The 13,761-nt window shown below is 35.7% G+C and overlaps 1 protein-coding gene across 1 annotated transcript in view; it reads left to right on the forward strand.

Moving 5' to 3' along the window:
* The window catches only part of LOC107728301 (myopalladin-like), a 25,165-nt gene that overhangs the window by 3,337 nt on the left and 8,067 nt on the right, over window positions 1-13,761 (forward strand). The window contains exons 3-15 of the mRNA XM_016538428.1: window positions 4,523-4,698; window positions 4,792-4,832; window positions 4,923-4,953; window positions 5,135-5,180; window positions 5,515-5,869; window positions 5,954-6,028; window positions 6,700-6,841; window positions 7,023-7,046; window positions 7,144-7,260; window positions 7,409-8,198; window positions 8,312-9,745; window positions 10,403-10,544; window positions 11,708-11,785. Of these exons, the coding sequence (XP_016393914.1) occupies window positions 4,523-4,698; window positions 4,792-4,832; window positions 4,923-4,953; window positions 5,135-5,180; window positions 5,515-5,869; window positions 5,954-6,028; window positions 6,700-6,841; window positions 7,023-7,046; window positions 7,144-7,260; window positions 7,409-8,198; window positions 8,312-9,745; window positions 10,403-10,544; window positions 11,708-11,785 (3,451 nt within the window). The remainder of the gene's footprint in view (window positions 1-4,522; window positions 4,699-4,791; window positions 4,833-4,922; window positions 4,954-5,134; window positions 5,181-5,514; window positions 5,870-5,953; window positions 6,029-6,699; window positions 6,842-7,022; window positions 7,047-7,143; window positions 7,261-7,408; window positions 8,199-8,311; window positions 9,746-10,402; window positions 10,545-11,707; window positions 11,786-13,761) is intronic.

A 13,761-nucleotide genomic window follows, 5' to 3' on the forward strand; every position in this document is an offset into this window, starting at 1 on the left:
TTTTATTTATTTTTTGGTTTTAGTTGTAGTAATTTTATTAGTTCAAATTATACTTATTTTATGATTTTCATCTAATATTTATATTTATATTTTATTTGTTTTATTTCAGTCTACAAAAATATTTTTTAATAGTTTTAGTTAACAATAACAACACTGATCTCATGGTTCTTTTATAAGTTGAATGATTTCTTTACTCTTACTCACATAGTGAATGTGTTTGTCATGAAACTCCATATCTATATATGTGATAATGTTCATGTTTACTAAAAGCTAATTGTAGAAGAGAAGAAATAACAAGCGTTGAACTTTAGCTCCTGGCTTGAGCTGGATGAACTTTAAAGAGTTATGATCTTTCAGTCTCTCATAACTTGTGACTCAGATTGTGGAAATGTGGGATATTCAGCTTGTGCTTCTCTAGAAACTGAACATCTCTCATGTTATACATGGTTTAGTTCTCCAGTGTGATGGAAAAACTGTCAGCTACAACGAGACTTAATAATACATTATGTTCATATTCTCTGATTTAAAACTGACTAAATTAGGTTTGAGTGAACTATGAAGCTACTTCATCACTACTTCATATAAATGGGTTGTGCTTTTATTTTTTGCATTTAACATAACTTTGCAAAAATTGGTCATGCTTTTAACATGATTTAATAACTATACATAAATTGCATTTAATAACTTTGTATAAACTGACCATACATTTAACATTTTTGCATGTAATAACTTCATATAAATGGATCATGTAGTTTTTGCATTGAATAACTATATAAATTGATCATGCATTTAGCATTTTTACATTCAATAACTTCCTATTGATCATGCATTTAACTTTTGTTGTATTTACCAACTTTGTATAAATTGATCATACATTTAATGTTTTTGCATTTAATGACTTCATGCATTTAATAACTTTGTATCAATTAATCGTGCATTTAACTTTTTTGCAATTAATAACTTTGTATAAACTGATCATGTAGTTTTTGCATTGAATAACTATATAAATTGATCGTGCATTTATGCAAATTATTGCACAATTAGTGCGGATATGATTATAGATTAGCAGTGTTTACTTGGGCACAATGAATGTCTTTTCTGTCTTAATTCATGAAATAAACCACACAAATGAATGTCCCTTCCTTACCAAAAAAGTCATACTATGGGGGTTTAAAATGGTGCAGTGTTATTTTAGTATTATTTATATACTATCATAGACATAGTATTTATTCATATTTTGAATTAGCTTTTATTTTTATTTTAGTTTGTTTTATGAATTTTGTTATGTGCTTTTATTTTATTCAATTTATATATATATATATATATATATATATATATATATTATTTTTTTATTTTTATGCATTTAACTTTTGTTGTATTTACCAACTTTGTATAAATTGATCATACATTTAATGTTTTTGCATTTAATGACTTCATGCATTTAATAACTTTGTATCAATTAATCGTGCATTTAACTTTTTTGCAATTAATAACTTTGTATAAACTGATCATGTAGTTTTTGCATTGAATAACTATATAAATTGATCGTGCATTTAGCATTTTTACATTCAATAACTTCCTATTGATCATGCATTTAACTTTTGTTGTATTTACCAACTTTGTATAAACTGATCATGCACTTAATGTTTTTGCATTTAATGACTTCATATAAACCTATCATGCATTTAATAACTTTGTATAAATTGATCATGCATTTAAGGTTTTTTACATTTAATAACTTCATATAAATTGGTCATGCATTTAACATTTTTGCGTTGAATAACTTTGTATAAACTGATCATGCATTTAACATTTTTGCATTTAATAACTACATTTAAATTGACCATGCATTTAATGTTTTTTTTTTATTTAATAACTTATTACATTAAAAAAAAACATAAATTGATGCATTTTCTGTTAGCATAAAGATATCTTGGAAAAAACTGAAAGATATATGTTAACATAGCGTTAGCATGTTCAAGCTATTTAGACACCTGTTAAACACCTTGATTTCTTATACTATAATGAATTAGGCTATATAAGAATCAAGTAATTTCCATTAAGAAATTATGCTTTCTAAACATAATTATGGTTCTCAGTGTGTCATTGGTGAAACGTTAGTGTAACTTCCCACACTGACAGGTCAAGGAAACCCGTGCTTTTCTGAGCGTGTCTGTGACGGGTGACGTGCGTCGTGTTACGCGAGGTCAGCTGACCGAGACACTGTGATGTCAGAAGCATTAGATCATCCCTCCAGTGACCCAAACTTGCTGCACTTTTCAACATCTTATTTACAGCATGATATGAGAATGTTCATCCGGCTGTCTCTACAAAGAATCACATGACTTTCTAGAAACATTTTCCTTCATTTTTCTTTGTAGTAAATCTTCCAAAATCTTAAACCTTTTTAAGTTCTAAATAAGTAAATGTAAAAAAAATCCACATTTTAGTTATTACAACATGCCTGCAACAGTCAAGTGTTTCTCAAATGCCAGCTAAATATCTAACAGATCTATTAGCCGTGTTGGTGATTGTATGAGAGGCCGCTCTATGTTTAGCTCATGCGTGTCGGTCAGGGATGCTGGCGTCCAGTTTTAACAGGGGTTCCTGTGCTGTGGGTGAGTAGAGAAGGAAAATAGCCCGAACAGGTGCAGATCTAGTGCTGGATGTCTTTCCCCCGCAGCTCAGGCTTTCAAAGTAGAGTCTTACTCATTAGAAATGATCCTCACTGGCTCATGGATCAAACCCAATACATTTCAGCCATCGTGTCTCGCCCATGGAATGAACCACAACTTGTGTCTTCAGAAGTGCTTTAAATTTCATGGAGGGAATTTTAGGAAACAGCAGGAGTCGAAGTGAAATAACTGTTCGTACAGTCATTCTAGGTAAGGCTGTGGTGAAGTTATATTTGTGGATTCAAGAATATTATTTTAGCCCATTGATTTATTACTGAATGAATGCTGTTGTACTTTGTCTTGTGATGTAGTGTGTTTGATGCAGAGGACTGATCTTGGATGATTTGTGAGATCAGACACATTGAATGGGTTTTGAATATCTTCTTTAACACACCATGATATACGTGACCCTGGACCACAAAACCAGTCTTAAGTGTCAATTTTTCAAAATTGAGATTTATACATCATCTGAAAGCTGAATAAATAAGAAAATCTGGAATCTGAGGGTGCAAAAAAATCTAAATATTGAGAAAATCATCTTTAAAGTTGTCAAAATGAAGTTCTTAGCCATGCATATTACTAATCAAAAATTAAGTTTTGATATATTTACAGTAGGAAATGTATAATAAATCTTCATTGAACATGATCTTTACTTAATATCCTAATGATTTTTGGCATAAAAGAAAAATCTATAATTTTGACCCATTACATTGTATTGTTGGCTATTTCTACAAATATACCCCAGCGACTTCAGACTGCTTTTGTGCTCCAAGGTCACATGTCAAAAATAACTTCTTTAGTAAATGGCTTCAACCTCACCTTAGCAACTTGATATCTAATAGTCCAACAACTGTAAGTCTATTAACTGATTTTTGCCTTTAAATGACTGAAGAAAGTCAGTATGTCAATAGAGTAAATGCAATGAAAATACAATGTGTCTGGTGTCATTCATCCATTTAGTGACTAAAAATGTTGCTGTATGTCTCCATGTTGGATAGTTTTTCTTAATGGCATTTACTGCTGGTATTAACCATAATTCTGAAGTTTTCTACATGCTTTTGTTGTCAAATGTTAATTTGAAAATTAGAAAGTAAACAGCTGTTGCTAATCAACTAGTTTTTGAAGAGAAACGTTCCTAAAAATTGAAATGGATTATTTTTTGTTAGTAAAGATATTTGTGATCTTTACTTTTAACGTTAATTAGGCAGTTTTCACCATTTCGTATGTCCAAAAGCTATTAATCATATTCAATATTCTGCATTTTAACCATACGTTTAATTAGTTTGCAGAGTGTGATAGTGATAGACTGAAAATTTTGATAATAATCAGCTGGTTTGAGATTTTATGCAATTTATGTCTGCTTCGATGATTAACATAAGTGTCATTTTGCAAAATTCTGCCAACAGTCTTGTTTTTTTGTTGTTTTTTTTACATGGTGCACATTTTGGCTGTCGACCATGAATTGAAAAAAGTTACACAATATTGGTGACTAAAGGTGGTTTAGTTTTGTTTTGTAATGCTTAATGAACTCCCTCACCTACAAGACAGCAAACAGTGTTCAAAGCCATCGATTTAGTGTCACTAGCACACCTAAAATGTTCAAATAATGAGTTAAATATGCATTGTATTTTTGTTGTAAATGACCTGGCCTGAAACATTTAGATCTTTGTTTTAGTCTGTTAATGTCAGTATACAATTAAATGTACATTCATTGGATTTTCAACTGAGGGCAAATGAAAACCAGTTGCGTGTTTTAGATTTTCATTCATGAATTTATTGTTTTGTTTGTCTGTTCTTATAGATGTGTGTTCCTGCTCAGGATGTAACATTCTGATTGTGTTTTCCAGGTGGTTTTGTGAGGGTAAAGAGCTGGAAAACAGTCCCGATATTCAGATCATCGCTAATGGTGAGCGACACTCTCTGATCATAGCAGAGGCGTTTGAAGAAGACACGGGCAGATACTCGTGCTTTGCCTCCAACTTTTATGGCACAGACTCCACCTCAGCAGAAATCTACATTGAGGGTAAGTTAAATCATTTTTGACCATTATTATGAATGACTAAATGATTGCAGCTGCAGTTTGAAATTAAGATTATATATTTTCTTTATCTTTTAGGAGCATCTTCGTCAGATTCTGATGTAGAACAACATTTTCAAGTATATATATATGAACCCCCTAAACTAACTTCATGGACCCCCAGGGGTTAAAAACACATTCACAAATTTTTTTTCCATACTCCATAAAAGATCTCCTCGAGCCAAGCCTGCTGTGGTCTCGGTAGAACCCAGTACATCTGCTGAAGAAACCGCACCAACTATAACAAACACCTGCGCTGAACCACCAGCACCTTCTGACGCAGAAGAAGTGCCACTAAATCATTTTTGACCATTATTATGAATGACTAAATGATTGCAGCTGCAGTTTGAAATTAAGATTATATATTTTCTTTATCTTTTAGGAGCATCTTCGTCAGATTCTGATGTAGAACAACATTTTCAAGCACAGTGAGTTTGTAGATTTTCCAACATGAAGTCACGTGAAAAGAATTAAATGAACCGAACATTTAAAAAAAAATCTGATGCACAAAAAAATGTACATCAAAATTTGTGCTTTTGTATGATTCTGCATGCATGTTAAATGATGGTATCTGTGCAAAGTCCAAGACCACTGGCGAAACCTTTTTTTATTTATTTATTTTTTATTTATTTATTTACTGAAGCACATCATATACTATATATATATATATATATATATATATATGAACCCCCTAAATTAACTTCATGGACCCCCAGGGGTTAAAAACACATTCACAAATTTTTTTTCCATACTCCATAAAAGATCTCCTCGAGCCAAGCCTGCTGTGGTCTCGGTAGAGCCCAGTACATCTGCTGAAGAAACCGCACCAACTATAACAAACACCTGCGCTGAACCACCAGCACCTTCTGACGCAGAAGAAGTGCCACTGACTGAGCCAACCTCTAAGCAGGAAGATACAGAATTTCTGATTTCCGAAGTTGTCAGCTCTGAAATACCTGTACTAGAACCAACCGTAGCTTTACTAGAACCTCCAACGCCAATATCTGAGGTGGAGCCCACTCCACCTATTCCTTCACTGACCATTGCACCACCATCACCTCCATCCAGCCAAAGTGTCTCTGATATACTGTTAACATCTCATCAGAGCAATCCTGAGGTACAAAAACACACCAAATCCCCAGTTTTGATTATTCCCACTAATGCATGTGTTTTTCTTACATTCCATGTGTTTTTTTTCCAGAATCTAAATGGCAGCAGTAGTTATCTTCAAAGCTTCGATGTAAGGCCCATAATGGCAGCTCCTGTTTTTACAAAGGTAAAGCAAACACGGCTTGTATTTCTAAATCTTGTATGACATTGAGTGTCAATGAAATTCAGTATAAATGAATGCTTGGGGGAAAAAAAGTATTTTAATATTTTGACGTGTTTTAACCTTTTGCATGCATGCTTGCCCAAATCCAGCTATAAACCTAAGTATGCAATCAGCGATTTTTGCCTGGCAGGCAGTAAAACAGGCAAATCCAGTGACCAGTAAGAAACCACCTAGCAATGCCCTGTCTACCCCACAGAACACCCTTTAAAATGCATGTAATCCACTGTACACTCTCGCAAAAATGGTACCTTTAGGGGTATAACAGCTTGTCACTGGGGCAATAACCTCAAAGGGACACCTTTGTACCTAAAGGGTGCATGCTAGTACCATAAAAGTCCATATTACTACTTTAAGGGTACATATTACTACTCCAGGGTACTAATACCATTTAGGGGTAAAGAAGGTACAAAGGTGTCCCTTTGAAGGTATTGCCCCAGTGACAAGCTGATGTACCTCTAAAGGCACCATTTTTTCAGACAGTGTATAGAGTAGAAATGGCCTGGAATCCAAAAATTCTCATGGCAGTAGTTATTATCTTTAGAATATATAAAAATCTAGTTTTTACATGTTTTCTATCTCATTGTCATTGGACACCATTGTCTCTTTTGGTGCAGAACCTCCAGGATGTCCTGGCTGTAGAGAGTCAGTTGGTAGTTCTGGAGTGCAGAGTAAAAGGCATTCCCTCCCCTAAAGTGGACTGGTACCGGGAAGGAACACTTATTGAAGATTCTCCAGACTTCAGGATCCTCCAGAAGAGTATGTATAATTTTAGTGCGTAATGTATTTAGATATGTGGTTGGATCCATCCTTGAAAACTCCACCTCTACTGCTGAAAATGTTTCAACCTGTAACTTGTAAGAAAACTTTTCAGTGCTTGACTTTTTCTTCTTAAAAATCGTTATCTGACAATCCACACATTCTGCTTTTTTCACGCCAGAACCAAGATCCATGGCTGAATCTGGTAGGTGGATTTGATTTCCCCTGCTTTGTCAAGATAATTATTTCATGACACTAACCACCTAACAGTGTACCATTTCTCTGTTTGGTGTGGACATCAGAGGAGATATGTACTTTGGTTATTGCGGAGGTCTTTCCAGAGGATTCTGGAACATTTACCTGTACAGCCAGCAATAAATATGGCACAATTTCCAGTACTGCAGCATTGAGAGTAAAAGGTAATTTTGTTTTATTGTTGTGGAATCGATTATTGGATCAGTTTCACTTAAGACTGCTTAAACTCTTTAAGTTCATAATGAAATAAAAATGTATGCATATATCACATCTCAAGACTAATTCTGAACAATATTTTGTCTACATCAATAGGACACAATAATAGCAACACCAACCCTAAAACAACAGTGGAATCCTCCCTCCAGAAGGTTCCAGCAACAGAACTGATAACAACAACTTTAAAGTGTAAGCAAGATGTTCCTCTGGTAAACAACAAGCTTCACTCAAGTATGATTTGCCTTGACCCTTTGAGCTCTGGATTTAAGCATCCAGACCCTCAGGACTGTGGAACGCCTCGCTCAGATTCCCTAAATCCTAGTACCCTTCGCCATGACCTCACCACTAGCCTACCTAGTCTAAACCCTCTCAGCATTGGAAAATACAGCACAGATACTTTCAGGACTAGTTTACCTCAGCTAGACCCTCTCAGCTTTAGTTCTTCTTCACTGAACTCCGACTCAAACCATACGCCCCTCAGCTCTAACACAACACACTTTGATTCAGGAGGATCTGGTTTTAAGCCTTCCACAGAAGTAACCCAAAGTCCATCAAACGGATCAGCCTTTGGCATCACTATGACCTCCGATGCCTGGGTTGAACCATCACCAAATGGTTCAAAATCTACCCCCAGCCCTTCTGTTACTAGTCTCCCATCAGTAAACTCCAGTAACCATCAAGAGCAACCACCTGTTAAACCCCTACCAGATCCCCCAACTTCTTGTCTCAAGACAAGACCTGAGGGTGTGTTAGGGAATCACAATGAATCCCGCTCTAGTTCTCGAGTCGGTCTCCGCGTAACCTTTAAACTCCCGGAGGATGAAGAAGAGGAAGAGAAAGGAATGTCATCCAAAGAACCACCACCAGTGTTGGCTAAACCAAAATTGTGAGTACCAACTTCAGAGTGTGTTGCAAGACAACTTGAGAGTAAAATTACATTTAGGACCTTCTGAAGTAGACCCAACATGTTTGTTTTCCCCTTATTATGTCTTATCTTAGAGACCCAGTGCAGCTACAGATCCTCCACAGCCAGGTGGTTTTGGAACAGCAGCAAGAAAATGTTTCCCCAAGCCAAGATTCACCACATTTAGACGGGACAAGTTCTGAGCCAACGCCTGTCAAGCCAACTCAACCTGCAAATCCAGCGCCATCACCACTCCAACCACCTCCTCTTGTAATGAACTCTGCTCCAATTCCACTGCCGATCCTTGAATCTGTCCCTCTACTTCCTACAACACCTGCTCCCATTTTAAAAGCTGTACCTGTATCCCAACTGAGCATGCCTTTAACCAATTCCATGCCCTTGCCCCAACTTACTCCATCAGCCACAACCTTACACAACCACCCTCCAATACCTCAACCAAATCTGGTTCCTACTACTTTAAGTACTTTTCCACCAGGTATGATTCCCTCTACCCTACTAACCCAAACAAATATGGCTTCCACTCTTCCTCAGCTTTATATGGGGCCAATCTCATCCAATGTGGCTCCAGTCACCCCTATGCCAAGTGTGAAACCAACAATCCCAATAACTCAGCCCGGAATAGCTCCCAACATCCCTATCCCTCCAAATGTGGGACCTTCTGCACCTTTTCATCAACTTATCATGGCTCCAACAACCCAACCACCTAACCATGTGGCCAACATGCCACCCATTACTCCTTCCACTCATATTTCACAAATAAACATGAATCCAACCTTGCAAATGAACTCTGTTCCCGTTAGTGACACGAGTGTTGCCAGAACACAGGCATTGATGATACCTGATGCATTAGCATTGTACAACACTGCACCAAAGATAAACACCACCTCAAATTTTCATCCTAGCATGGCTCCACAAGTCACATATTCTCAAGCTGTGTCTTATCCATCCCTGAGTAAACTCACCTCACCGCATCTGGTGAGAAATCAACCTGCACCCATCCCGAGTCCAATGTCTCCACCTCCGTTGCACGACACCCAGCCTCCACTTCCTGGGATTATTCCAATCTCCACCCAGAGCTTCAGCTACACAAGGCCAAAGGAGTTCATCGCTGCCCAGATGCTCTCTCCTATCAGGAGTCCTTCCCCAACCGAGTCTCCTGTTCCAATGCTCCACCAGTTAGCTGCACAGATATTCCCGAAGTCGACACGGGAGCTCATGTCGCCCGTCAACCAGTTATCTCCGTCCCCAAGAAAGTTCCCAACAAGAGTTCTGGAGTGTCCAAGCAGCCCACCATATGTGTCCTCACCACCTCTAGTGCCTCCTGGGCTGGTGAATTCAATGTTTTCTTTTAGACCTCAGTCACCCCCACAAGCTTCTTCACCAACGTCTAGCAGCTCCACCCCTAGCCCCATCCAAAATCCAGTGGCCTTCCTTAGTTCAGTCCTTCCTTCACTTCCAACATCTCCTCTGACCAATGCCATGGGGTTGCCTAAGAGTGCCCCACCTGGGTAAGCAAACACAAATACATTTTATTATAGCAGAGGTCTTCAACCCTGCTCCTGGAGGGCCACTGTTCTGCAGAGTTTAGTTTCAACCCTAATCAAGCTAATCAAGTTCTTCAGGTGTGCTGAAGCAGGTTGGAAATAAACTTTACAGGACAGTGGGTCCCCAGGAGCAGGGTTGAAGACCTCTACATTATAATATTGTAATATCATACTATGGTTTGAAAGAGTCACACTTTCTCTTAAAAGGATAGTTCACCCAAAAATGTAAACTGATTCATCGTTTACTCACCCTCATGTTCCAAATCCATATGAATTTCTTTCTTCTGGTGGATTTTTGTATATCCTGGCTGTTTTTTTTCAATACAACGAATGTGAGTTGAGAACTGGGGCTCTCAAGTTTCAGAAAGGATGCAGTACCATAAAAGTGGTCTATATGACTCGTGCACTATATTCCAGATAGCTGAAGCCTAATCTAATGATAGCACTCCAATGGGCTGTTAATCATTGTGACTAGACTGAACTGGCTATTTGAGCCAAATAATGACACTATGGTCTTTTTAGAGCTGTTTTACAGCAGAATTTCTATGTGTCTCATATTTCAAGATGTATTTGTATCCTATTTTAATGGCTTACCTCAGTCTTGTGTTACTCCATGTTCAGGCCTCAAGGTGCACTGAAGAAGAATCAAAGAGGTTCCAGACTCATGTCTGATGACGACATCCGCGAGAGCAAGGAAACGCTTTTACAAGATATTGAGAAGAAGTTGCGATTTAAAGATGAACAGCTTCATTTTGGGCAGCAGGTACATGGTGTCAAGGGGTTTTGTTTGACCAGTGTGTAGTACAAAAAGTAAGCTGTGCTTTTCCAGGATTGATAGATATCGAATTGCTCATCTTCTGTGGTTCACTGAAGATTTTGCTGTTTCTGAACATCTTACTTTGAGTTATGTGTTTCTTTATGTGAGACACTATTACTGAGGGTTTAATCATTGTTCGTAATAGTTAAGTTACACAAAACACTGATTGAAGGAGATGGAGAAGGAATAGGGAAGAAAAATATCCCCTAAATAACATGTTCTGAGTACCACAGCTATACTCTAAAATAAATCTCTGTGATGACAAAATAGCTAGGACTTCATAATTATATTAGCAAAAACATATTATTTTTTCTCTCTTGTTCTTAATAAGCTTTTAAGCTTCTTTTTGATTTTGAAACTGAATCTAACTCTTGGTTGGCTTGTACCAAATGCAAAAATATATAACAAAAATATACTTTTTGTTGTAGAAATATGATGCCATGTGAGAATTACAGACGGGTTTATAAATAGATAATTATATAATTATCTATACGGATTTGTAATTCCTTCATGACACCATATTTAATTTTTTATTATTTTGATATATTGCTATAATGGCATTTGTGAAGTAAAATTCACATGCATGCTTGCAATTTTTTCTACTTTTTAATTATTTTTTGCATTTGCATTTATATTTATATTTGTACTTTATATCATAGTCCTGTAAATAGGTGTTCTGTAAGGGTGTTTATAATTTGGACTTAAATTAAATCTATGTTTAAAGTCAACATGAAATCAAACCTACCTCTTTTCTCATTAAATATCCTGTTTCACATCAGGCTGTTTCATGTTCAGGTGTTTCATGTTGATTTTAAGTGTCAGTATTGCTGACTGTCATTTATAAATGAAAACCTTTTGTTTTCATTTCTGTTTGTGGTCTGTATATCTCCATGCATCATTTAGTGGCTTTGCATCCCATTTAAGAATCTGTTTTCACATTCTAACACATTGCATGTGTCAAATGTGCATCATGCATCGTATTAACACTGTACACACTGGAGTGTTTCCTGTCTGAGTAACACTATAGAAACACTATTTATCACACATTTGTATTGATGTGTGACTAGTGTCTGTGTTTACATCACCGTCATTCATCCTGTCCTCCATAGAAGCCGAATTATGGGGGGGAAGTGAGCCGCCCGCTCGGACCAAACATTCCCACCGCAACTGTCATTAACTATGACGAGGTACAAGGAATTTTCTCCATTGCAAGCAGTGCTTTGTTCTGAAGTGCATTCGTTTCATTATATAAGAATCAATTTTGACTTAAACAAGAAGCAAGATGAGCTAATTTAAAGCTGTGGCTTTTTTCCACTAATGGAACTGCATGGATAATAACTCTGTTTAGAGGAAGATGCAGTATATTTCATTAGTAACACTTTATGATACGATTACATTTGTTAACATTAGTTAACATGAACTAACAATAAAAAATACTTGTTCATTTCAATGTATCTTTTTATTAACTAACGTTTCATAATTTAGATTAGTATAGAAAGATATTTGATTAGATATGACATATTAGTATTATTAAGATTAATAAATAAAATAACAAATGTCTTCCTTATTGTTAGTTAATGCATTAACTAATGTTAACCAATGGGACCGTATTGTAAAGTGTTACTGTTATGTTATGTAAAATTAATTGTTTGAATGTTTGAGGCCTTAATTATTTTAAAATCTGAACAAATTTTTACATTAAAACCTGAAGTCAGACTCATTTAAGAAATATTTTTATAGCCGTGTCCTTGTAAATCGTAACTAATACTCTAACTAGAAGTCTGTCACAAAAGATTATGCATGAGCAGCTTTAGTGTAATTTAATGCTACATGTTACATACTAACTAAATGAGAATGCTGATATGGATATCAATGGATATCTCAAACAGAAGCAATAATGACATGAGCACTGCATCTGCAGTTTGGGTTATTGTAGTGTTTTCAATGCAAACACAGTTCAATTCAGTGTCTGTAAGAATGAAATGTGAATGCAAACAGTATCTGTGAGTAAACATGAAGAGACTAGACAGAGATAGGAATGAACAGGGCTCTTCTGTATTATAAATAGAGGTGACTGCATTCAGACATGTTGGCGGACATCCAGAACTGAAGGCGAGCTGTTACCGGACAGGCCTCTTGAGATGTCATTTTAAAATGGGAAGGTGTGTTAAAGGGGTCATATCATAGCTATTTAGTAACCTAATATTTATTTTTATTTACTTTATTTATTTTTTGCAACAAAATCAGTCATAATTTAGTTTTATATGACCATTTTTCATCCTCACTATAACCCCCAGAATATATTCAAGCTTGTTTCCACCATGGAATAAAAACATATAAAAGTAATTGCGACTTTATCTCGCAATTCTGACTTTTTTCCCCTCAAAATTCTGAGTTTAAATCTTGCAATTCTGACTTTTTTCCCTCATAATTCTGAGTTTAAATCTTGCAATTCTGCTTTATTTGTTTTTGCCACAGGATAAAAAAAGCTAAATGTGATTTTTATCTCACAATCTAAGTTTATATCTCACAATTCTGGCTTTTTTTTTCTTAGAATCATCAGTTTAAATCTTGCAATTCTGACTTTTTTCCCTCATAATTCTGAGTTTAAATCTCGCAGTTCTGTATTATTTTTTTTGGCATGGGATAAAAAAAAAAAAGCTAAATGTTACTTTTTATCTCACAATTCTGATTTTATGTTTCACAATTCTCACTTTTTCTCCAAGAATTACAAGAAAAAAAAGTGTCTGAGTTTACATCTAGCAGTTCTGCTTTATTTGTTTTTGCCACAGGATAAAAAAATAAGCTAAATGTGATTTTTATCTCACAATCTAAGTTTATATCTCACAATTCTGGCTTTTTTTTCTTAGAATCATCAGTTTAAATCTTGCAATTCTGAATTTTTTTTCCTCAAAATTCTGAGTTTACATCTAGCAGTTCTGCTTTATATGTTTTTGCCACAGGATAAAAAAAAAAAAAGCTAAATGTGATTTTTATCTCACAATCCAAGTTTAAATCTCACAATTCTGCCTTTTTTTTCTTAGAATCAGGAGTTTAAATCTTGCAATTCTGAATTTTTTTTTCTCAGAATTCTGAGTTTAAATCTTGCAGTTCTGTATTATTTGTTTTTGGCATGGGATAAAAAAAAAAAAAATGCTAAATG

The sequence above is a fragment of the Sinocyclocheilus rhinocerous genome, unplaced genomic scaffold (assembly GCF_001515625.1).
Source record: "Sinocyclocheilus rhinocerous isolate Xijiao unplaced genomic scaffold, SAMN03320098_v1.1 scaffold247, whole genome shotgun sequence".
In the NCBI taxonomy this organism is placed as follows: domain Eukaryota; kingdom Metazoa; phylum Chordata; class Actinopteri; order Cypriniformes; family Cyprinidae; genus Sinocyclocheilus; species Sinocyclocheilus rhinocerous.